Source organism: Cynara cardunculus, assembly GCF_001531365.2.
Source record: "Cynara cardunculus var. scolymus isolate 2C chromosome LG 11, CcrdV1, whole genome shotgun sequence".
NCBI classification, from domain to species: Eukaryota; Viridiplantae; Streptophyta; class Magnoliopsida; order Asterales; family Asteraceae; genus Cynara; species Cynara cardunculus.
The window spans coordinates 8,049,520-8,075,895 of record NC_037538.1 but is presented as its reverse complement, the minus strand read 5'-3'; the positions used below and the strand labels follow the sequence as shown (position 1 = coordinate 8,075,895).

Below are 26,376 nucleotides of genomic sequence, written 5' to 3'. Positions count from 1 at the left end.
TTTCCGTTCCAAGTTGTATATATATATATATATATATATATATATATATAGACAGAAAGTGTGTGTGTGTATATATATATATATATGGTTTTGAGATTCTTAACAAGTTTACATGAGTTCCGCATGGCAACCATGCAAAAAATAGTAATATTTATAAAATATACATTTTATCAGGCGTGCAGAGATATTCAGTGACTTTTTTCTTTAAGCAAATATATGTTATTTCTTTATTAATTCTAATAAAAAAGATTTTATTTCTTGGTTATAATTGATTATATGAACTCGGTATCTTTATTCTTCGACAGTTTACTTGTAGCAAAAGAAACCAAGATAATTCAAGAATAATGTTTAAACTGGAGAAGTAAACAGGAAGGAAGATCTATATATAGAAGCTCAATGCAAGAGTAGTGTAGTAAAATGTCTGGCTTTCTAAACCTAGTCTTTCTAAAAATAGGACTCTTTTCTTTCGACTTTCTGAGATTAAACTATATGAAAGACCAATTCACGAACACAAACGCTATGCAATGCGGGATTTCTTCATCGTTCAATACCTTCCAAGCTATGGCTCGTTCATACGACACAGGTCTTCCCATGCTCGTCAAGCAAATGCCACCCGGAAGACACGCAAAACCCTGAAACCCACAAACCAAACCATAAGCTATCTATGCAAACGACTCCGTTTATCTGAATATGGAAATTGCACTACTTTTCGGGATAATTCTTTACCTGTTGTAGGATCTGTGGGAGCTCGGAGCAAACATTCGTTCTTCCACCTCCATCGAGAATCTTGTCAACAGTAATGTCTTGGAGTGAAACTAATGTAGTTTCGAGCATATCTAACCCTGCCTGATTCGCAAACGTGAAATCTGGCACCGCCTGCACAATCACAATCTTTCGACATGAAGGTTTCTGTCTAGAAGCACGAAATACGACACAGAAAATAAAATTGAAACACTACCTTTAAAGAGCAACACATTATGGCATCTGAATGATGCCAAAGTGTTTTCAGCATCGAATCACTTCGTTCATCAACAGTTTTGAACAGTTCCTCGCCAAGAAAGCAACTATATATGGATGAAAATAGATCATCATTTTTTCTTTATGATCTAAGCACAATTAGTTAAGTTGCACAAAGTACTACCAATCAAATGGCTCACCGGAAGCTATGGCAGATCCAACGAGCTAGCATCTGAGCTTCAGGGGTGCCAGATGGGGCTTGTAGGTTTCGAGGGCCAAAAGGCGAAGGTGAGAGCGCCAAAGCGACTCTTTGGACCGACGATATGATGCTACGCACATACTCTCTCGCCATGGCTGCTATGTTTTCTTGAAGATGACTCTCGAAAGCGAACTGAAACGCTATTGTCATAACGGATTTTGTGGGCCCACGTTGGCCGAGGTAATCTGCCGATGCTCGGTTCACGAGCGGGCCCACCTCAAGAGCCGATGCAAGGTCACGTGTTGGATTCTGACTTGGGTAAATCTGTGTAAATCAAGAAAAGTTAAAAACAAAACCCTTGATTTACATTTACCCCAAAAAAGAAATCTACCAAGGGTAGAACTTTACCGCTGTATTATCGATGGGGATTATACGAAAACCGGAAGGTAGTAGAGGCGCATTGTCAGTAAAAGAAGCATCAATCGGGGCAAAAATAAGTTCAGCGGAAGTGCCAATTGCCTTCTCGTCAACTCCGCTACAGAGCTGGGAAACAAAAGAGATCGTTATTAGGATTCATCTGTTTATATCGTTTCCCATCATCTAATTTGTCCGGCTTGGACCTAGCTAGGCTACCGAAGAGTACCACTTACTTGCAAAAAGAAGATATCCCCGGGCACGAGCATGTCTTCCGCCCTATAATTAGACATGTTTTCGAGCTTAATAACCTCCATAAACTGCTTTCAAAAAGGAAACCCGAATCAATAATCCGCAAAAGTTACAAACTTTATAAAGTCTTGTTAATCATTTTTGAGGTAAGGAGTACAACTTGCCTCTTCATGCTCAATGGTATGAGCCAAAGGAAGAATAACCTGCCCACCAAAGTTTCCGGATCTAGCCAAAGGTAAGCCACACGGACCAGCTTTAACCGAAGCAGCCAAGTAACCATCGATACTGCTGTCTGCCCATTCTGAACGGTGTTCTCGCAAGAATCTTGTAAGTATTGCCGGAGGCACATTCTGCCAAATTACAAAGAAACCAAGTTCAAATCATCGACAAGTTTACAATCAGAATTGGTTTTCATGAGTGAAATTGTCGACCTTTTCCAGCATCAAACTTACTTGTAAGAGCATTGAAGCTTTAGCACACAGCACGCCATTGCTGATTGATGGAAATCCATCAGCATACATTGGAGTCGCCCCCATAACCTTATCAGGAGACGAGTTTATAAGAACGGTGATATCATCAAGTCCATCACTCTCCATCAGAGACCAACCCTCATCGGTGAAACCATTAATGGCTTCATTAAAACCTCTGCAAAAGATCAAAATCTTTTAGGTTTCGTGTTTCATGAAAATTAAGAGTTGGATATCATGATAGAAAGAACCTACTTGCTCATTCTTTGGCCAATTGCACGAAGAGCAGCCGGTCTTCTCCCCCAACTAACGGCCATCGGTTGAGAAATTTCTTGTGAAATCTGCCTCAGCTGCCGTAAAGCCTAAGATCAAGAAAAAACCGATAAAGAAAATACTCATTCTGGTCCATAGAAACCGCAAAGATTAGCATTTTGCACTCATTTAAAAAAATTAAAATATGTCAAAAGAATCATGTATACCGCCATTGTCGTCCTCTGAGCAAGTAACGTTGATGATTCATATAGAGGGCGTAAAACTTCGGGAACACGTGCCGACTACATGATACGGAGTAAAATGATGTTAGACGACATTAATTAAACAAAATGCAGCTACGCTTATCGCACTTAAAAGCAATTCTCCTTTTCTCATACCTCTAAATCGAAATGATCAACAATGTGAATGATCGAGCCACCACCATCACAGGGTCGTATGAGGTATCCACTAGGAAGCATCTTGGCTCTCACGAAATGAGGCACCGGCGGCATGCTAGGCCCATTCTGCGTGTGGTTCAGTGATCTCTCGCAAATCTTATTGTTAAAAAAATCCAAGTCATTTAACATGATTTCCTTAAAATGAACAAATAGAACACAAATAACAAATAAAATCGTTTTACACGTACCACCAGGCTACCGTCCTCCATCGCAGATGTGTAACGCAACAACCAGAAGTCGCGTGCCGGTGCTAAAGTAGTTGGTGCATAAAGCTATAAAACATCAACATACAAAAGAATCAAACCATCAAGTTCTTACCCCATGTGTCAAAGGATCTCAGGTATATATGCAATGAGTATTGAAACAAGGGATAATTAACCTGCATGTAAAGCAGCTCGATGGTTCCATTAGTCCCGGTTGTGAGCACATTCAGAACATCCACAGCTCGGCAATCACGAAACCATGATGGCCGATCCTTGAGAATTTCGGCAACCTGAAATAGGACGTCTGAGATCAATATCCCATGTTTTTTACTAGAAGAAAAATAGATCTGCGGACATTTATTTACCCTTATCAAACCCCACCTCCAGGTGGGATATATTGTGTTCGTGTGCATTTTTAAGGTTTCTAACAAAATATAGAGAGGAAAAAATTACTCTTGTAGGTTCGAGACCGACAAGACCACATGCACGAGATGCGACACCGGTGCAACCATGAGAAATAGCGATGATTCCAATAGAATCCGGACCAGGCTGCAAAATTGGAAACACAGAAATGAAATCAGGCTTATTTCAACTTGAGAATATGATCAAGATTCAAGTTAAGGACTTGAGATCAATCAAGATCATTAATTTGTTTTTAAAGATTATAAGTATTTGATACTAGTAATTAATTAATAAATGGGACTACATTTCTTTAATGACATATAAATTAACAGAACCCAGAAAATAAAATTAAATAACATGAATTATTGCCAACGGTATATTCCTGCTTTTGGAATAAAAATTTAAATTAAAGATTTAAAAAAAAAGAAATCTATAAAAAGGTTGAATGTGGAGGATAGTGACTCAAATGATGAGATTCTAATGTGAATTAGAAGGCTACCAAGTTTCTTTAAAAAGAATTGTAATTAAATTAAAGGATAATATTAATTAAAGGTTAATGGAATAATTAAACACAATTAAAATATTTGAAAACAGTGATTAAAGTTTGTGCAAAGAACCTTCATCCCAGGCATTTGGACCCACTCCACAGCAGTCCCAGTTGCCTTTGATATGAACTCTGTTAAAGTCTCCTCTGCAATGGACAAAAGCCTAAAAAACATACAAAAAACACATTTTTCATATTTAAATTCATATAATATATGTAGATACAAATCTAATGAAATGTGATTAAAAAAAGTAAAACTTAAATTACCCTGCAGGAGTAGCAGCATCCCTTGGTGGATGTTGAGGAGTTAAGTGGTGTTGACCGCTAGTCACCACCGACTCACAACTGGTGTCAGTGGTGGCCACCGCTGGCTGAGACTGGTGGCGGAAGTAGCCGTTTGAATAAACCAAGTTGGAGACTTGCTTCTGCAACCTATCGTTCTCCTCCATCAATAACTTATTCATTGCAGATAACTTCTTATTCACAGCTTGCAGTCTTGATGACTCCTTTCTTTGCTTTTCTCTACATCTTTATATACAAAACAATAAAAGTTTTAACCAAAAACCCACAAAGAAGAACTTGGATGTCTAGAAGGGCAGTTCCCATTTGTATGCATCTTGGATGACGAAAAAGATTACGACCCAAATCTTTCTGGTTCAAAATGGGATTTCTTTGATGCAATTGAGATGAAATGGGTATTCAAAAATCAAGAATTCATGATTGGAAATTTGAGATGATATATACCTTCGGTTCTGAAACCAGACTTTGATCTGCTTTGGTTCGATGTTGGAGAGAATAGGGCATTCGCGAATGAGTTGTTGCCGGCGAAGAGAGCTGGGTTTTGGGCAATCGTGGTACAATCTTTCTAAAGCTTCAACTTGTTCCGGTGTGTATCGGACATATTTGCCGTTATCCATTCCCATTGTGTCCCCTTTGCAGGCCGAACTCACAGCCATCATCACTCTAGAAACCAGAGAAGATTGCTAATAAAATTTCAAATTTCAGGAAAAAAACTGAAAGAAAAGAAGAACCCTTGTTGTTTGCCTATTCAAACATCCATGAATATTGCAAGAATAACAGTTGAATTTGATCATGTAACTCGTTCTGGAAGAACTCTAATTGAATCCATTTTCTGGTTTTTGGAAGGAAGGATAAGTTTCCACTAAGAATCTCTCATAAAATCAAAATCTTGTAAGAAATCTCAAGATCTTGAAGCCCTAATATCTGAACTCGTTCAAGAATCTAAGACAAAACGAAAATCTCGACACGTTTATTCAAGAACATGAAAATCCCAGATGGAAAAACTTAAGATTTTCTTGAATCAAAGAGAGTATATGCGATTGAAGAACACAGAAGCTCCATTTTCAGAGAGGAAAAACAAGAGTTAAAGAGAAAACATGAAGACTGTTAACTAAAGCGATATAAAAGAAGAAAGAAAGAAAAAAACATTCCCTGGTCTTATGAATAGCAATTTTTGTGTCTAAAACTTAAAAAGATTTACCAAAATGCTTATTGACCAAGCAATAGTACGACAAGATAGAGATAGGAAGAGAGAGAGTGATGACAAACCCCTTGTTTTGAAGTGCAACGTTGTCGTTTACCCTTGTTCTTGTCTTCTTTTTTTGAATATCCCTCACAACCACGCAGCTCCAAGCACGAGATGCAGATTTTCCATTATTGGATCACTCAAACGATTGTTAATTTCAAGCAGTAAATTCCTCTCAAATTCCCAAATGAAAATGGTGAAGAGATGGTGTTAGAAACAAACAAACCCCAAATTAGGAGACAGAAGGAGACCATTTACGGATCATCATTCCATTCTACAGAGTTGCAGTTGTGATGAATTTAATTTTGAGGATCCTCTCTCTCTTCTGTTTCTTTCTTATTTAACTTGAGATGATGATCACACTCTGCAAAAGTCGACTCTTTTTTCGCTTAATTAATTGTTCCCTTCCGAATGAATAGTTTCAAAAGCTTGTGACATCTTATATACTGTCATGGACCTCATCATATTTTCGTAAATAAACGGAACTCCAGTGACACACATGAAAAATAAAGTGAGTTTTTGAACGGATTCACCAAAAAAAGCACCGACCTTCGCATGAATTCCGTTAACTTTCACACATATGCACAAACATTAGAGCGTTTCCGGTGAATATAGCAAGTGTACTATTTTTATCATTTACGTCTTCGGTTAAGACGCTGTAATTCACATAGTAATAGATAGCAAAAAAACCAAATTTGATGCAAGTCTTTTCATTTACACTATGTTTGGTGTAAATTTTCAAATTCACACTTTTGGTCCTTCAAGTTTTGAGATTTATGTATTCTTACTTTATTAGTCTATAGTACTATGTTGTGCTATCTTCTAAGCATCGATACCCTTTTCACATAATTACTCTTATTTTGTGTTTTATGACCGTTTTTTAACGAGGTTCAAATTAATTGATATTTTCAAATTTCAAGGGTGGTACACTATTTATTGAAGAACTTGTTTAAGTTGAAGTTTAGATATGATCTTGATATCCAATAGTTTGCTTATGGTGAATTGGGTGGAAATTTACCCAAGGGTTTTGTAAATGGGAGATTTCCTTCAATGATGAGTTAATCAATTATATCATAATGATTAGAATGGAACAGAGACTGGCTGGGATTGATTCTATACTCTTTTGGGACGAGTTTGGATCCTTAACTGTTGTTTATATCGTTGGAATTGAGTTTAGTGATGTTTGATTTCGTCGACACTTGGTCGCGTGCCAGGTCGTTTAAGCTACTGTTTCTTGTTATTCCAACTTCGTATGAGAGGTAGTTTAGGGATGTATCGTGGGCCATTATCGAAAGGATTTATTAGTGGTTCAGTTGAAGGAATTTTTGGGGTTCTAACTTGTCTTTTGGTAACCCCAATTTAGGTGTTCGGTTGGTGAAATCCTAGCCTAAGAGTGTATGATTAGTCTCGGAACTCAGGTAAGTTTCCTCTTACTCTTTTGGAGCAAATGTTTACTCTTTTATACACGTTTCAACTAAATAATATGCTGAATACATGTTGTGTGCTTCTATATTCAAATGTTGCATTAGCCAAGTGTAGTAAACTTGGTGATGTTGTCAAGAGTAAATGGGAGGTGCGTACCCAAGTAGAGCACATGAATTTGTTTAAAGTGCGTACATTATTGGCAGGTGTGTATTCAAGTAAGTATGGTCACAGGGTTGCGTGACCATAAGTGTGCACCCGTTGCTAAAGTGTGGCTAGGTATCCATTGTTTAATCATTAAGATATTATGTAATCGTTAAAGATATTTTGACTTATTGGCTTTCAAAATTAAACTATCATGCTTAGAAAATAAATTACTAGACCTTTTAGTCTAACCCTCATTTTCTAAAACTAAAAACCATTCATCGTTATCGTAATATTGTATACATATTGATTCATGTTATCGAAAAAATACAGATATAACACTAAACAATTGAATAGAAACCGGTAATACAAATGGTATCGAAGATGCCGGTAAAAAGAGAACACAATTATATAAGAAATTGTCGATTTGTTGATAAATGACGTAAAAAACACCGTTAGGAAAAAAGAAGTAATAAAATTTGGGAGGGACGCGTGATGATCGCAAATAGCATCACGTCAACGTCATTATTATTTTCATCATGGTCACATGACCCATCCATTACAAGTTTGCCGTGTTGGGTCTTGTTATTTGGATTTTATTTTATTTATTTAAGTTGACCAAAATTAGAATTTGATGTCGATGGAGGTCATAGTAACAAAAAGGTGACGTATTTTCTTTAATGTAAAAATCTAGTCAAATTAAATATTTAAAATATAAAAAAGAAATTCTGACGTTGATATGTGTGAGAAGGAAATTAGTAGGTAATTGCATTTACACCTTTTATATATTGTTAAATACATCTTTACCTATTAATTTTCTTCTCAAAGATGAACCAATAAATGGTTATTTAAAAACACTTTCAAAATAGGGATGTATTTACCACACCCCTAAAACGATACATAAACAAAGGGAGTTGTAAAAGTATTTTCAATAGGTTTTCTAAAATTTATTTAAAATAAATAATTAAAAAAAATCTTCAAAAAATAATTGCATTCAATAGTTTTTCTATTATTACAACATAAATTATACTTATAACATATATTACAAATATAAAATAAAAACAGTAATATATTTTATCAGTATGTCTTGCAATATTTATTTTTTTGATAAAGATTATTAATTAAACTTGAAATCGGCAATTTTGATTTTATTGAGAATATATAATCAGATGTTCTTTTGAGTTTTCTTCTACACGTGACTTTCCCTCTATCAATCCAATTGAACCCGATTTTAGAGACATCGGTATTCATGTCACTTGTTTTTTTGTAAAACCTTGGGTAGGACGGTAGGATGAAATTTAAATACGTGTCAGAAAAGTACAATTTTATGCCGATTGGTAGTGTATTTAGATAAGGACGGTGTGTTTAGCATTTTCCTGAACAAACCACGTCATCATTGTATGCACATACATGTATCATTGTTGAAGATGATGAGATCAGAGTCCGTCCATGATTACAAAAAGGGTAACAAGGAAATATAGAGAGAAAAAAACGACTGCCTCTATGCATGACATTTTTCTCTATCAAACCAACTAGATCCACCTTAAAGACATGGGTAATTCCGTCACTTCTTTTCTCGTTCTTTTAAAACAGTCGATGAGACGCGGGAATAAAAACGGGTTTAAAAACACGTAAGAAAAGTACAACTTATGTGTCAATTGATAATGTTTTTGCATAAAATAAGGTTTGTAAAAATAGGTGTTTATTAATAAAAAAGTTAGGGCGGGCTTTTTTATTTGAAAAGCATTTCTCTGTAGCTTTTTCATAAATCATTTTTTTCCTTAATTACAAGCTCAAATTAAATATCTAATTTTATAAATTAAAATGTGCTTCAATTTTTTTTTTTTTTTTTTTTTTTGCTTTTCATTCGTTATATTATAAATTAAATTGATATGCAAAATTTGTTTTTGTTTTCTTCGATGTAAATTACAAACATATAAAATCGTAAACTGCATTTTCAGTCGCTATGTTTTGTTACTGTTACTGTTACTGTTACTGTTTTAGTTCCTACGGTTTGTTTATTCCAGTTTTGCCATCATGATTTGCCATTTTGCTCAGTTGTAGTCCATCTTATTAAGAATTGTTAACTTCCGTCTGTTAAATAAGGGAATAATTTTGGTGTTCTCTAAATTTTCTCTCATGTTCTTTAAAACACATAAAAGTTTAATAGATCAGGTATTACATTACACACATACACATACATACAGACACAAATATATATATATATATATATATATATATACACACCATTATAAAAAGATTAAAATGCCCCTCACTTACGGATTGAAGTTAATAGTCTTTAGTGTGAGGGATCAAATATGAGCAAAATGGTAAACTACGACGATAAAATTGGATAGGGGTGTTAAAAAATCGATGAATTTGTAATACCAGACAATTTTGGCGGTTTGAAAGTCTGGTGCAGTCTGGAAAATTGCCAAACTAGGTGGTCTGATTCAATATGCGGTTTAAGCGGTCAGGCCAATTGCATTTTTTATGATCTAATTCGATCGGTCTAGGCATTCATTTCAAACCTCACAATCCATATGTTTTATCCATTTTCTTAATTTTCGTCTCTACAGTTTGTTTAGTCCAATTTTAGGGGTGTTCGCGCTGATCCAAAACGTTTTAAGCTTCTTTTAATAGACCAGATCCCATCGAACTATCAAACCATTGTGGTATGCAAAAACTATTGGTTTCGGTCACTCCTTTTAACGCTTGTTAACTTTTTCTGTTTTACTTTCATTTTCTTCCAAGAAATAAAAAAAATGATTCATTAATATAATTAATTAGTTTTCTAGCGACGATGACCAATAGTAGTACAAAACGAATCACAGTGATAACACCATTAAGGATAAGAAAACATATCAAAGGGTCTTTGACCTAGCGATATCGTAGCCCTTCAAGGGTTCAAACCTCATCATATGTGAGGAGGGTGTGTGAGTTTATTTGTTGCATTTGCCGTATATAAATATTATATACTTCAAAAAAAAAAAGATAATAAAACATTTTACACTATGATGAATAATATCAATGATGGCACGGGTCACCACTCATTCCTTGTGAATCTGCCCATGACTTAACGAATACCAACCAAAATACACAGGCTTATGAACAACGGGCCCAACAGTACAGTATACTGCCAAATAGTTTCTTTTGGACGAAAATGTGATATTCTAGTTTTCACCAACTATACCTTACAAGAACACCAATACTGAATACCACAATTATATAAAGCATTAAAAAATTTCTTATTGTCTTACGATATTAATTTCTCTGTACTAAAAGACTTTTAGGTAATCAGTTAATTGGATAAATAGAAAAAAAAATATTAAAATAGAGAAAAATGACAAAAAAAAACAGAATTTCCCTTAACGTTGACGAAGAAGGCAATTTTGGTCAAGCAAAAATGCATACTATTGGTTTTTTTTTGTAATAACAAATATATAAAGAATAAGGGGATGTTTGGGATTGGTTATTTAAACAATTTATGTTTTTTTTTTTGTAAAAGTATTTATCAACTTATTTGGTGTTAAATTGGGGTTTTATAGAAAGTGTTTCGATTAGCTTATGACAATACTAAAACGTAATAAATTGATAATTTTTTGTATTTTTAATGTTTGACAAATTTTACTTATACATGTAAAATAATCAAAAGGAACAATCTTCCATATCAACTACGATCATCATTCCTTAGCCATTTAAATGACAGATATACCTTTTGTATTCATGGCTGCCTTTAGTATTGTTCATTAGGTTTTCTAACATAGGTCGTCATATAGGCCGGATAAACATAAATAAACATATGTATATCGATGATTCGATTTTAAAGAAATCCTAAAATTCCCTGTTGATTTCAAAAACTTTTTTTTAAAAACAAATTTGTAATCGATTTATGCAAGACATTGCTTATCACAAAGGCCAAAAAAACCAGATTTGTAGGAGAAATCACATTAAGAGACCGCTTATGTGAGGAAAAAGGTCGATTTTGATTTATGTTGAAAGAATTGGTTAGATTTGGTTTCTTGAAGGACTGGTTCTATTTCTTGAGGAAGGAGGCGTACCCAGAGATTCAACCAAAAGGAAGAGGCGTTTGGTCTGGGTGTTAAAAAGGGTCATTAATTTGGTCTCCAAACCCAATAAGTTGAATCTAATCAGTTAAAGGGGAATAACTTATCAAAAACTTCTTATTACCGGTATAAACTATTTTTTTTTTCCATCCAACACACTAAAAACTGTTTATTATCGATATCACACCGGAATAAATCAATAAGCAGTTTTCATAAGCAATCCCAAACACCTCCTAAATCCATGAACCAAAATCAAAATCTTAAAAATTGTTAGGAGACATATAGAAATACTAGAAGGGTACTCACGTAATGTAGCAAGATACATCTATATTTTATTATTTTATTTTATTGTTTATCCCGGTCGATGTTATAGTATGGTCTTATGTGATTTTGAAAAAATGATAATATTTTTATTTTTGAATAAAATATAAATTTGAAGATATCATAAAAATTTAACAAAAAAACATCGATATTAATATCAAATTGACTATTTAAAATTCTTATTTTTGTGTAATTTTTTAATTCAATTTTTTATTATAATTTAATTTAGGTTCAATAACGAAGTAATTTATATTTGATTTAATAATATAATTTTTTTATAAAGATAATAATTAATTAATTTATTAGAACTCGATAATCATTCTAATTATATTTTAAAATGAGATATTTATTCTCTATTTGATTATGTTTATCTGCAGTTAGTTATACCAATTTAAACATGAAACTTTAATAAGTTGTACTTATGTATAATTTACTTACAATCTTGAATTTTAAGTAATATACATTAATATATAGTACTTCATGCATAAAAAATGATTTTTAAAATTTTTTATCAAATACTTTATAATTAATATTAATATGGTACAGTATAAAAATATTCGAATTATGCGTAAGGAAAGCTTTAGATATTGAAATTATAAAAAAAAAAAAAAAAAAAGGAGAGTAATGGCAGACCAGTTTGAGTGGCCTTTTTTCAAGTCTTGCATTTCAAGCACTCAAATCTGTTTTTTCTTTTCAAATTACTCGCAAATCACCATTTATTATTTCTCATTTTATTTCTATAAACTAACTCCTCTTTCATCAAATTATATCTTATTGTCGTTTCATATGACAACAAAATTGTTCTAAATAATACTTTAACAATTACTTTTATCAATATTAAATTGAAAAAATTAGATTTTGTAACTCGTTCAAATGTTGCTTATAAAATCTTAATTATCGCAGTCCATAATACTATTTTGGACGATTTTCCTACACGCCAATGTTGAATTTTTTTCAACGTAGAAATACATCACTACAAACTTATAAAATAATCGTTGGTCGTAATATATATATATATATATATATATATATATAGTCATGGTTTTTTTGTTTTTTATTTCTTTGTTTTTTATATGTCTTTCTATTTATAAAAAACATACTACGTTGATTTTATTGGACTGGATCATCAACTTTATGTTTATTTACTTGTTGAAAGATCTATTCTTATGAACCATAAAGGGTGGTGTTTGATTGGTTTGTGCTTGAAATCCAAATATCAAAAGTGCTTGAATGTCTCAGGTTCAAATCCAAAGAGAAATAAAATCCTCTTGTGATCACGTAAGTTTAATGCGGTGACTTTGGGCTACCTATAAAGCAGGTGGTTGTTTCGAGATCAGTCGACTGACATAACGGATTGGATATCCAGATTAATAAAAAAAAATCTATCTTATGAATAAATAACATACATTAATTAACATATATATATATAATATAAATAAAAGCTAACAACTTATAAACTCTCAAACTAAATTATTATTATTATTATAATTATTATTATTTATGTTGGTTTTTGGGAGAACAAAAATTAGTAATCATGTGTCATGATGCACACTTAATCTCACCCTAAGAGTAGAACAAAAGCAATTTTTTTACAAGAAAGTGAAAGGACAAAATGAAAACTAAAGTGTCACCTTTTTATTTATTTTTAAACCAAAAATGTTGTACACTTTTCAAATATTTAACATTTACTTTACTGATATGGATGACATTATTTTTCAAAATTCTCTAAATCATAAGATCTCTTAAAATTAATGCATCATGTGTTATTTCATATAATTTCTTTTCATATATGGCTAAAATTTAATGTAGCGATTAACACATATTTGTTTCACTTATACTCGTGTTCACATTATAAACCGAATACATACAAAACAAACAAATATATGTTAATCAATATGTTAAATATTATACTTAGATTAAAAAAAGTCGTGTAAAACAAAATTTTACGATAAAAATTTTCATATATCATATAAATTTTAAAATTTTCAAATGATTAAACATCATTGATCGCTAAAAAAATGTAGGGGTAAATACCAAGATCAAGTAATAAACATCTATGAAGCCATGACTAATCACAAGATATCAAAATGCATACCAAATTACTAATCATAGTTAATTGATAAATAAAATATGATTTTATTGGCTCTTAAAGATATGTGTTGTCTACTCAACTGTTATTTTTCAAAATGTATTTTTAGAAATATATGTTATAAGTTTGTTGTTCAAAGATTATGCATTATATGTATATATACATACATAGGGTTGGGTTCACATAAGACTAGATTGTTTTCGTGAGACCAATTTTTTACACTTGAAATTTCACAGCAAGTTGGAATGACGCTAGTGGAGGAGCATTTTAGTCATTTTGTTCTCTTTTATTAAACAAATATTAGTACACAAGTATATGAAGCTTGAGTGCAAATGTTATTAACATAAAAGACAAAAAGAACAAAAACTAAATCATTTGACCCTAGACAAATTGTAGCTTCCGGTTTCCATGACAAACAAAAAAGATGAACAATACTTGGATAAATTCAACATCACTAAAAAGAATCCAAATTTTAGAAGACCCTAACAAATACTGAGAGAAGTGTAGGAGTTGAATTAAACTCCAACATAAATTGATTGACTTCTATATGCTGCATCTGCTTCTTCGTAGTATAATCCCGAATATGAATCAAGTAACAACTGATGATGACATGCTTTCTTCCATCTTCACAAACTATAGAGAGTGGATACTGATCATGAGATAGGAGGATGGTCGAAGAAAATGGTTGGAGCACCGTATTTTCGTGATAATATCAGCAACCGTAAGGATGATTCCTGGATTTATTAAAAGTTAAATACCATATTTAAATACTTCATTAAACTTGAAGGACGAAAATTGTAACACTTAGAAAATAAAAAAAAAAGGAAAAGGAAAAGGAAAAAGAGTTGAAGGTTGTTAAGGTTGACCAAGGCAGAAGGTGGTGGTGTGGCATATGGCGTGCGCTTTACGTGAGACAAGCAGGCCATATCTTTGCTTTCCCTTCCCTCACCCCACACGCGTGTCCCAAAATTTGCACTTTTCTTTCTTCTTTTTTTTTTTAAATTTTAAAAATAACATCATCAAAAATAAAAATGCATCCTATTCGATTATTTCCATGTAAATTTTGTTACCAACATGATATCCACAACCTGTTTGATTTTAATAAATATCAGTAATATTATAGAACATGTAAATGTGTTTTACCATCCAAATAATATGTCTATTTGATTACGCTCACATATTATACTCAATTGGTAAAGGGATAGAGTGATATTATTCAAAAATTCAAATTCGAATCATGTTGGAGATGGATTTAAACCTTTAGGCCCTTAGATATTTAGTCAGTTGCGACATACCTTCTCCTATATAATTCATAGGGGGAGAGATAATCAATCTTTTGTTTAAATATATGTATGTGAAGAATGGTATTTGGAAAATGTTAGTTTAAAATAATAAAAAACAACCAACTTCTCTCTATTAGTATGGAAAAAGGAAAGCGACCAAAAAACACATTATAATAACAAAGTCAAGGGCACCAGGAGACATCGTTCAAGTACGGATCCAAATATCAAACAAAAAGCCCAATATATAAATTGGGGTTTGGGGGGGGGGGGGGGGGGAATATCATAAATATCTATATTAAAATTTTAAATTAATTACAGAATAATAATCTTATCCTTGATGATCGGAGTAATGAATTTCTCTACCTTATGATTAATAATAGAATTGGAAAACGATAATCGGAGTAATGAATTTCTCTACCTTATGATTAATAATAGAATTGGAAAACGATAATCGGAGTAATGAATTTCTCTACCTTATGATTAATAATAGAATTGGAAAACAAAAACAGAGTGAGTGAGTGAGTTATTAGATTTTCTCTTTTGGTAGTTATCTTCTTTAAACTAGTTTAGGATGATATACCAATTAATCAAGCATACCAACATTAGAAGAAGAAAGAAAAAGCAAATCTAATAATAGTATTTCTTTGTTGGTGTGGTTTTTCTGTATAATACTCTTTTGAAGAATAAGGATTATTACAATGACAAGGGTTTGGAAGGCAACACTCTTAATTCTTTCAGGCTATAATTTGGCTGATAAAATAAAAAGGAATGACATGAACCATGGTCAATACCTAGTTATTTGCAACTAACATAATCAAGGAGGTGTTTATCGAGTTCGAAATGCCGGCAAAGATGTTTCTGCAACTGAAAACAAAAACAATCAGAAGCACAAATATGCTAAAAGATCACCCGCCCACCCTTGGATTGGATCTCAATAACCAAACTAGAAACATCCGGAATACCTTCATTACATCTGAAGCTTTAGTTACGCAATTCATCCCAGGAAAGCGACAAACCTCTTCTGCATTCTCGAATAAAATATAAGTTGAGAGTTGATCAGGTGTTCCTGTACGTATTTTGTTTAAAGGATCATCGAACAAATACTAACAGATTATTATGGATAACTACCGAAATATCATACCAAGAGAGATTCCATATCTTGAAGCCGTGTTCGGGAAAATCCAAAGATCAACTACTCTAAAAAATATGTTTTTGTTTGAGAAGCTGTTGCAGGAAAATGAAATGATCAGGACGATATAGATACAGTAGAACTAACAGATGGAATATTTTTCTCGTATACTCACGCAATGGAGAGTTTAGGAAAAATACGGCTGGTGCGTATGCAGGTAGATGAAACCAAAGAACGGAATTCCACCTGCCAAAAACAAGCAGATCAAAACACCCAAATTATCATATGAAATTCAGAGATAAGATTGATGACTACTAGGCCATATATGGTTATAAGAAATATTTATGTTCAAAATATATCCTTAAAGGAAAGATATCCAAAAATCGTAAGATATCTAAAATACAAAGATATGAACAACATTGTGAGACTAACCAGCCAAAATCTTGATGTGCCACCTTCAGTCAATAAAGATCCAACTGCAGGGATATTAATTGAGTTGAAGAACCTACATCACAACATAAGAGAACCTGTAAACTTGAACTTCAGATAAGTGCAAGATCAAAAACATCCAAAAATCACTGCATACCTAATCCCATGTAGGCTGGCTGTTGTGTAAATACATATCGTGAGATCCTACCCGATCCGCCATACCCGACTTAAAATATCGGATTAGGACTTCCGGTAAAATCGGGTGAAAATAACCGGTTCGGATCGGATTTCTTCGGGCGGGTAATTCGGGTTATTCGGGTATGGTCGGGTTTTGCACAGCCCTATCAGGGAAGGGACTGGAAAAGGTGAACATGGAAAAGAAGAAATGAGCAATACACTTAATAATGGACAATATTCTCAATACACCAACTTTCAAGCTACAATACTTGTGCGATGATCGAATCTTGGGATTTACGTCTCTGTATATAGTAAAAAGCTACTGCAAGACCAAGCTGTGGTCACTTGCAACATCTAGAAAAGCAGAACTAAAATTTTTAAAAAACCAGCCATATCTTTGTCTCGTCTCAGAATTCCTTGCGGGCTTAATCGTAAGTATCATTCTCCTAATTAAAAATACCAATAACAATAAATCGCTACAAGAAAATAGAAATGCTTATTGATTTAAGAAGTAGAATCCACTATGATAGTTCAAAGCCTCAGCAGTTGATCTAACCAAGTGACCCAGGCTTGTCCTGCATCATTTCTCTCCCATAGAGAACTCAACTCTGACTGGTTAGGAGGAAGACCAAAATAGCACCCTTCACAAATTACTAATACAGGATGCAGAAGCCTCCAAACCGTACTGAACCAAGCTGGGCCAATTGTTAAACCATCGCTCCACACAAGGTGGAGGGTTCAGTGGAGGTTGGTTTTTCAAGCATAAACGTGTGGTTGGCTTAACCAGCAATTTGCAAATTCGAATTCCTCTCCATTTATAATTTTATTTCGTACACCTGCTGCCACATGCAAGGTAAGTGAAGTGCTTAAGTATTTCTTCTTGAAATTTTATTTCAACCTAAGAACATAATTTAAATAAGTAATGAAATTTATCACCTATTCTTCAAAGTGGTGATACATAACAATGGGATTTGTTATATCAGAATATGAGAAAATATGTAATATTAGTTAGGATAGGTGACTGGCTACTTCTCCACATACCTGCTTCTCTAAAATGTGTGTGTGTGTGTGTGCGCCAAGGGAGATAAGGTTCATGCATATATTTTCCGACAAACTCAACTGTATGGATGAAAAGAACATGATGCTTGGTGATCTTCTCAAAGTTAATTTAATCCGAAGATTGTGGACTTCCACACAAGTAATATGTTTATCACTCCCAATTTCCTCAGTGTACAAACTGGTTACCACAATTTCTTTAACTTAAATACCTAACATCTTTGTCAGGTATTTGGAGTGCCAAAATCCTCAACTTAAGTGCACGCACACACATAAATTAAATCTCTTCTAACAATACATTATCTTCAAAAATCACTTACTTAGACCAATGGGATGCTTTTGCAGCACGTCTCATATTCATATGCGCTAGCCAGTCGGTATGTAATAGTGATACCAACGGTACCATTTTATCTTGATTTTCCCTTCACCTAGCTAACACTCTTGTCAGACTCCACGACAACAACTAAAATGTCTTTTAAAAATATATGTTTCATTCTTCGCAATGCTTTTTGGTTCATGTATCCCCAATTTCTAGTATTCCATGAGTTGAAACCATCAATGCTATCCACACATCCCTTGACAAACTGATATTTTTCTCTGCAAATGGATTCTCTAATAGCTTGCTTCTATTGTGTTACAGGCAAAGACAAGAATTTCATCAAGTTCAACTTCAAAGTGTAAATCTTTTTCGCATAGCACAGAGATCAGGTCAAAATTCTATGTACTAACTGAGATAGGATATTCCCTGAACACAAATGCATCAGAATTGTTTGCCAAAGAACCTAGAACCAGTCTTCTGGACAATTTAAAGCTTGTATAGTATTTCCAAATCCAACTGTTTTCAATATCTTTAGCTTCATGAACAAAAACTCATTTCAACTTGAGGTCAAATTTCAGAGTACACTATAAGTTTAGCACACAGTAGGATATAAGATTTCTTATAGAATATGAAAAGCATGGTATTCGAGTAAAAGTCCAGCTAGACTCAGTCAAGTGGTTACACTCATGATAACCTAGTGTAACACCCCTAATTAAGACTAGACTGCGAATAAATGTTCAAATGAGAGACTACTAGTGTAGTTATCTGAAAATAGAAGTCCATGGGTTTTGTATGTCCAATTGTATAAGTTATGGGTTAAAGGAGAAGTGGACAAATAAGTATCTGAGAAGGTACGTTTGTGAAAGAAGCAATAAGAGTTGGAAGGGATGATGAACCCATTATGATGAGCAAACTGATGAAAATCACAGCTAGATTATACTCCCTCTCGAAAGGACAGAGAACCCAAACAAGATTTGTGAGTTTGAGAAGGTTTCAAGGTAGAGAGTAGCAAGGATTGTTGCATTTTCACAAGCAAAATCAGCAATTCAAGGTATGACTACCATGTTAAATCGTTGCTTTAATGTAAGTTGCACAGGATGCTAAAAAGTTGCTTAGCATGGCTATGGAATCGAAATTAAGGCCGTAAGACCGTCGATTTACCAAGTATGATGGATAAGTTGAAGTGTAAGGTCAGAGAGCAAAAGCTAGATTTGATGCATGTAATTTAATGTTATATGATGGTTACTTCATGGTGAGAGATAGATATGTCTTATAAGCGTTTATCTGAAAAAAGAATTTGAGTAAATACATTTGAGGTACAAAAAAGATTTTGGGGAAAAAACGAAAAGCACAGTCAAACAGAGAACCCTGGAAAAGAGTATGTGCATTCTGCAAGGCTGCAGCAAGATTTGCTTTCTTTTTTGACACGGTCATGCAAGGGTTAGTGCGACCGTGTTGCTTTATGCAGAACGGTGCCAGGTATAGTTTGGCAAGACGTGCCAGGTGTAATGGTTGAAAATTTGACTTAGTATTATATACTTATGTGGGTTGTGTTGCAATTTGCGAACACAAGCAGTGAGAATATGCAGTGAGGTGAGTTTCCATATTTAAACAGGGATTCATGCCTCCGTATGGTCAGTATTGAAATATTTATGTTTTAGTAATTTAAAAGAAGATATGTGTGCTATGTGTTTACTTGTTTTAGCATTCTTAAATGATGTTCCATTATGATAAATGTGTTAATGTTATGCATGACCAAAGTTGTTAAAGGTGCGAGGCGCACTTAGGCGCAAGGAGTCCTGGGGCCTAGGCGCGAGGCGCATCGTATAAAAAAATAATATATATACACACACACACACACACATAGTAATACACAACTCAAATACCATTATATAAAAAATAGTAATATCAACTTAAATACCATTATAGAAAACATAGTTCAATTTCAATTTCCAAAAAGTAGTAATATCAAACATATCTCAATAAGGTTTAAGCCTCCAAAGCAGCAACCAGAAATCCAGATTCCAGAAGAGAGCTATGAGGAAGAAGTATAAGGTTTAAAGCCGTGAGGGAGAGTACAATGTATGGGACGTATGTATGGGAGGTATTTATAGGAGATGACTGATTAGAACTGAATAGTGAATTGAATAAAGAATTGAATAGACTTATCTAATAACTCTTTTTTCTAGAAGTCTAGGAGGTTAAAAGACATAATTAATATTAGGTTTTGACTTATTTAATAACAATTATTTTAGAAGTCTAAGAGACAAGAAAATTATCTGAATGTAGGGCAAATCTGTATAAGGCTTGCCTAAGGCCATTTTGTGCCTCAGCCAAGGCGCTGCGCCTTGGTGCACCTTGGTGCGCCTCAGTAACTCGCCTCGTCTTGACATGGAAAAAGCCCAGTCCTTTGCGCCTCAGCGCCTAGGCGCGCTTTTCACAACTATGTGCATGACAATGGTTTTGTATGTGTATGGGATCACTTGCTGGGATGCCCTTATCATAGCATGGTATGCTAATGCAAAGGGGTGTCCCCAGGACTAGGGAGTCCACAAGGATCAGACTAACATATGTTGGGTAAGCCCATATCCGGATTTTAAAAATCAGTGTTGACCAAACCATACGAGGAGCAAATGAAATCTCAAAGGATTAGAATGTTTCTAAAAACAAATGTGTAGATATGCATGACTATTTTCAAATAATTGCCAGTTTTGAGAATGTATGATTGTGGCATGTTTATCGTCGTACTTTCATGAAATGATTTATGAGATGTTTTACATGATCGCTAAATTCAATTTGATTATTCCTTCTTATTATTAAGCATCTGAATCCACATGGATAGTTCAATGTGCTCATCGGCGCCTGACCCTGAGATGTGGATCATCCAAAGACAAATCATGGACTCACTAAGTTTTAGTAGTTGACTGCCGATGTGTTTCACAAGAGATAACAAGGCCGTTAATAGAAAGGGTAAGGGAAAGGTCTAGCTGTACTAGAGTTGGTCATTAATATGCCATTTAAGTTGTTTTCAGTTGTTTATGGTTATCTAATGTTTCAGGATCAATATTGTATTAGACTTAGAGACCATCTAAGTCCCTTGATCATATTTCCTTTTATGTCTGCTAACTAAGTTGTGATGTTTATCTATATTGATGGCATGATCAGCAATAGAAGTTATGAAGTACATCTTCATGGGAAATGGGGGTGTCCCACCTACATAGTACATACCCTAAGTTTTTGTCCCTTATTTGAGTATTGCCAATGACTAACCATAGGTGCTTCAATGGGTGAAAGGGAAAAGTTTCACTCCCTTAGATGTGGTTTCCCAGGTCTTAGAAAACAAGTGCAAGTAAAGTTCTTTGATTTTAAACATAAACCAATCACACAGTTGTGCATCAAATTTCTCATAAGTAACAAGCATAAATAACATAAAAATGGAAAAAAAAATAAAAAACAAAAAGGATTATTACAAGGACACAACCTTAGCAAATAATAGCATATCTGCAACAAAACCCTCCCAAGTTTCTTCTTTCACCATCTGCAAAAATCAGAAGAATCAAATAAGAAACGTTGATTAATAATTCTCCGTTATTAAAGAGTGTAGACTTTTATTCTTTCATCCATCTTGTTCGTCATCTATGTCATATGTAACCTCATACTTGGCTGGCTTCCTATTACTATTTGCTATATAATGGCCTCCAAACCCTAAAAACTCATGACAGAAGTAAATATAATAACATCACAAGTTGCTATCCCAATTATCAGGAAAAACTAGAGGCATCAAGCTTTCTCAGCATCATTATTATGAAAAATCATTCTACCAATGACATATGCATCAAGATTTTCAGATGCAATCAAGCTGTGAGCGAGCTTTCCCCAAAACCATTTTGGATAACTACCTTTTCTTAGAAACTTGAATAAACATCATATCAATGCCAGAATCTTAGTACTGAAAAATATATGTGTTGTTGCAAATGTGCGTTTGGCAAAATGACACCACCAACTTCCATTAGCAACATCAAAAAGAACTTAATTAGTTGCAGCCTTTCGCTTGTACCCCCCCCCCCCCCCCAAAGTGATATTGGATTTTAACATCTTATAAAATATGATGGATCCCAAAAAAATATCTCTCTATTCCAGTTTAAAGAGCTAATATTTGATATCAACTCTAGTACAAATGCAAATTGCTGAGGAATTTGTTGCAAAGCTAATACCTACTAACATTAGCCTATTCAGCAATTGTTTCCCAAAAACCAACTTCACAGTAATATTGGATATGTGTATCAAAACTGTATACCTAGACAATGGCCAATGTACAAAAAGCAAGAAGCGCTAGAAGTTCCTATAATCAATGAGAAGCATTTACAGGTCAATAGAATAACAAGTCATCAGATGTATAATAGAAAGAGAGAGAGAGGTGTGCTTACACGGTAAAGGAAACTTCCGGCGAATTGAAGAGAGAATAACTGAGAAGTGGAGAATCGAATGAAGAAATAAGAGAAGAAAGTGAGGAAATGGAAGAGATAAAGGTATCCGATACCATCGCGAATAAAATGTTCGTTGTTATCATAATACTTAATTGGATCAACAGTGCTTTCACTGTTTGTGATGTTCTTCCCTTTCTTCCCTATGATTTCTAGGGTTTTCTGATTCAAAAGATAAATCTGGCCGGAATGAGTTCCTACTCAATCCGCCATTGTTCTCCGATCATTATCGAATCGTTTTGCTTACCCGGTGTTATTGCGGTAGTGTTTGGTGGGGGAAGGAGAAAAAAGAAAGACCAAACCGATAATAACGATAAGTCAGCGGGTGTTAACACCGGTTAAACGAATTTTATCTTTGTCAAACCGGTAATAAAGAAGTTTAACTTATAATAAGTTGATAAGTATTTTTGTAGAAAAATATAATTTGTTTCAAATAAACGGTCCCAAACAAATATCTCTCACTTCTTCGGCTTGTAGATTACTCCTATAATGTTGGGTCTTAGAGTAGACAGAGGAGACAGTTAGAGTTACTGCCAATAGAAGTCACCATCAAAGGTCCAAGCAGGACTCCTGGTTGTCATTGTTCTATCACTTCCTTCCATCATCTTGATGGGAATTCTTTTAAAATTGGAAATAGATTTCACGGAAAACCAGCTATAGCTCCTATTTCTAGAAGAGATTGAGGAAATGCTCTTCCCTTTGTGGAGATCCAGACACAGCCATCGGCATACCCTGGCCCGTCAGGATGCTTCAGGTAAGAATCTGCTTATCTACTTGCCTTTCAACCTCAGAGCAGCATTTCTGGTCGAACCCGCTCAACCCAACTAAGAAGAAATTCAATTTGGAAGAGTGGGCATAAATAAGAGATATTCTTTATAAACCGGGCCTGGATAATTAAACCTTAACCCGGATATTGACCTACCGGCAACTTCGAACTCTGTTTGGGATTGCTTATTTAAAACAACTTATGTTTTTTTTATAAAAGTGTTTATTAACTTAATGGTATCAAACCGGAGTGTTGTATGAGAGGGTTAAAATTGTAAACTGGTAATAAACAGTTTTTATAAGTCATGAATGATTAACTTATCAAAAACAGCTTATTACCGGTTTGGCACCGGTATAAACAGTTTTTTTTCTTATCCAAACACTATAAAACATCTTATCATCGGTGCCAGACTGAAATAAGTTAAAAAACAGCTTTTATAAGCAATCCCAAACACCCCTTTAGACTTATCGAAAATAACTTATCAGCTTTAAAAACCAAATTATTTTTTTAATCCTAAACCTAAAGTGTGTTCGTTGCCTTACCAGTCATCGTTCGTCTCCTTTCCATAGATGGAAATCTCTCGCTCTCCCTCTCTCTATCTCTCTCTCTCTCACATACACACATCAAGAACACACATTGGGAATAGCGGTAGAATCAGTAGAAATCAACGAAGACGATGATTGATTGATCAAAACAAATCTGATTTATGTACAAAATCAGTATCGATCCACTCCTTAATTCCTTATTTGCAAAAGATGGAGATAATCGGAAGGATGCTCTGGTTGATGTCGATGAATACCAAGAAAATCATCTATGGAGGTTAAAAGATATAGGGTTACGACATCGATTGAAAATGGAAAACTGGGAGATGGAAATGGGGTTTATGAAGTTTGACGATTGGGGTTTAGGTTTTGCAGTTAGGGTTATGGAAGGATGTTAATCCAAATGTCGATGAATACTCAGGAAATCATTCGTGGAGGTTAAGGGAGATGGGGAAGGTCATTTTTTGTCATTTTACATGTATAAACAAAATTTATCCAACACTAAAAAACAACTTAACAACTTATTGTGTTTTGTTACCGCCGTAAGCTAATTCAAACATTTTTTTATAGAACTCTGGTTTAACACCACATAAGTTAATAAGCACTTTTACAAAAAACACATATGTTGTTTTAAATAAACAATCCTAAACATGTCCTTAATTTGTACTATTAATATATTTTATTAAAAAAAAATAGAAGTTTAACAAGCAATCTAACTTTTTCATTTTTCAAAATTGATTAATTTTTTAAAATAATAATAATAAATTATTAGATTTTCAAAAGAAATTGCTTATCTATTTATTTCTAAACCAAAGAACTATTTGTATCATCGTAGTTGCCCCCTATTTTTGGTCTCCTTGTTTTTGATTTTTTTCTTTTTCGATTTCGACTATCTTTCTTTTACAACAATTTACTGAAGTATGTATAAATAATTAAAAAAAATGGAGGATTGAAAAGCCAAAAAACGATTAAAAAAGGGAGATCGATGGCAGAGGCCAACAACCCTAACCATCGATATCCCTCTTTCTTGAACATCTTTTTTGGAGTATGCCTCCGCCCCTGGTCCGCTCTGTCACCGTCCATCACTATCGTTGGCCCCCAACCATCGATATCCCTCTTTTTTGATTTGTCTATACTTACTTCATTAAATTGTTGTAAAGAAGGGAGATCATCGAAAGATGAAATAACACATATAATCAAAAGCAGTTCAAGAAATGTCATCTTCAAGATAATTATTCTGGAAAAAACAGTAACTTGCAAAATAACTTCGTAAATTGAACAGTTATTATGTACTATTTTTTTCTTATCTAAAATATGGTTATTTTGTGACGGGTTCTATTCAAGTGTCTAGTTTTTGCTGAGGATTTTATTTTTCTTAAAATATATTCATTTGTATTGTGGTTCATAAATAATATTGATATTTTTTCCACAAAATTGTTTAATTTTGCTATAAAAATAAACATGGTCTTGGGTTATTCATCAATAACAAAGTTGGTAATCATAACAAATCAATTAAAAATTTAAAATCATAGACTTATTGACTGTTGATTCAAATTTGGTTTGAAGCGTGTTTTATGAAGCACCATGAATTTTCAAAGAGACCAGACTTCACTGTTAGCTCTAATGCATTTTCCGTTTAATTGGAGATTTAAAACAAGATCTTCATTTCAACATTATTTTGCATTGCGTGGACTCTGAACATATTATTCACTTTTCCAAATTAAGGATAATAATATCTTAGTTCAGTTTATGCTAAATTAAACCATTTAACCCAGTATGTATGTATGTATGTATGTATGTATGTATGTATGTATGTATGTATGTATGTATGTATGTATGTATGTATGTATGTATGTATGTATGTATGTACTAAAAGGGGAAAGTTCCCCAGGCAATTTTATAAACGCAAAAAAGCGGAACCGTTACAAAGCAGATCAACAAGAAAAACTACGGCAACTTTGACTCACAAACCAAGACATAAGGAGCCAAAAATGACAAAGAGAAGTACACCAGAACATAAAAATAAAGCAAGCCGAAGAGTAAAAGGCGAAAAAAACCCACACTTTCCCAAACCGAGAAGGCACTCCACCCACGAAATCACACAACATTTGTTGGTGTCAGCTTATTTCTTGTCTTCCAAGCCATACGTTGAAGAATCTGCATCTTGATCTCCGCTACAACTTTGTCCCCAGTATGATTAAAGTTGTCAAAGAACTTCCTGTTTCTTTCCCTCCAGATATGGTATACCGTGGCCGATATACCAAGTTTTTGAACTGTAGACCAAGATTTTCATCTTTGAGCTAAACCCCTGTTAAGAATATCCTCCCAATTGTTCAGACAGTTCGTTAACCCCACCTCCTGTATGTATGTATGTATGTATGTATGTATGTATGTATGTATGTATGTATGTATGTATGTATGTATGTATGTATGTATGTATGTATGTATGTATGT

At 33.8% G+C, this 26,376-nt stretch overlaps 2 protein-coding genes across 2 annotated transcripts; both read right to left on the bottom strand.

Annotated features, from left to right (window-relative positions):
* Window positions 1-357: 357 nt before the first annotated feature.
* LOC112521087 (homeobox-leucine zipper protein ATHB-8-like) lies at window positions 358-5,510 on the bottom strand. Its single transcript, XM_025129745.1, has 17 exons — window positions 4,893-5,510; window positions 4,416-4,676; window positions 4,222-4,312; window positions 3,656-3,751; window positions 3,379-3,492; window positions 3,188-3,271; window positions 2,940-3,095; window positions 2,769-2,843; window positions 2,545-2,651; window positions 2,275-2,467; window positions 1,987-2,172; window positions 1,807-1,890; window positions 1,565-1,699; window positions 1,158-1,480; window positions 959-1,064; window positions 727-876; window positions 358-632 (listed from the first exon to the last, which is right to left on the bottom strand). The coding sequence occupies exons 1-17, from the start codon at window positions 5,105-5,107 to the stop codon at window positions 486-488; spliced, it is 2,523 nt and encodes an 840-aa protein (XP_024985513.1). The 5' UTR covers window positions 5,108-5,510; the 3' UTR covers window positions 358-485.
* Window positions 5,511-15,674: 10,164 nt separating this feature from the next.
* On the bottom strand, window positions 15,675-23,929 carry LOC112521693. The gene is given in 11 exon segments (XM_025130687.1): window positions 15,675-15,878; window positions 15,983-16,086; window positions 16,162-16,244; window positions 16,325-16,395; window positions 16,582-16,622; window positions 16,625-16,654; window positions 16,736-16,782; window positions 21,601-21,668; window positions 22,428-22,472; window positions 22,558-22,811; window positions 23,923-23,929. Coding segments are annotated over 11 exon segments (813 nt in total). The 3' UTR covers window positions 15,675-15,815.
* Between the last annotated feature and the right edge of the window lie 2,447 nt (window positions 23,930-26,376).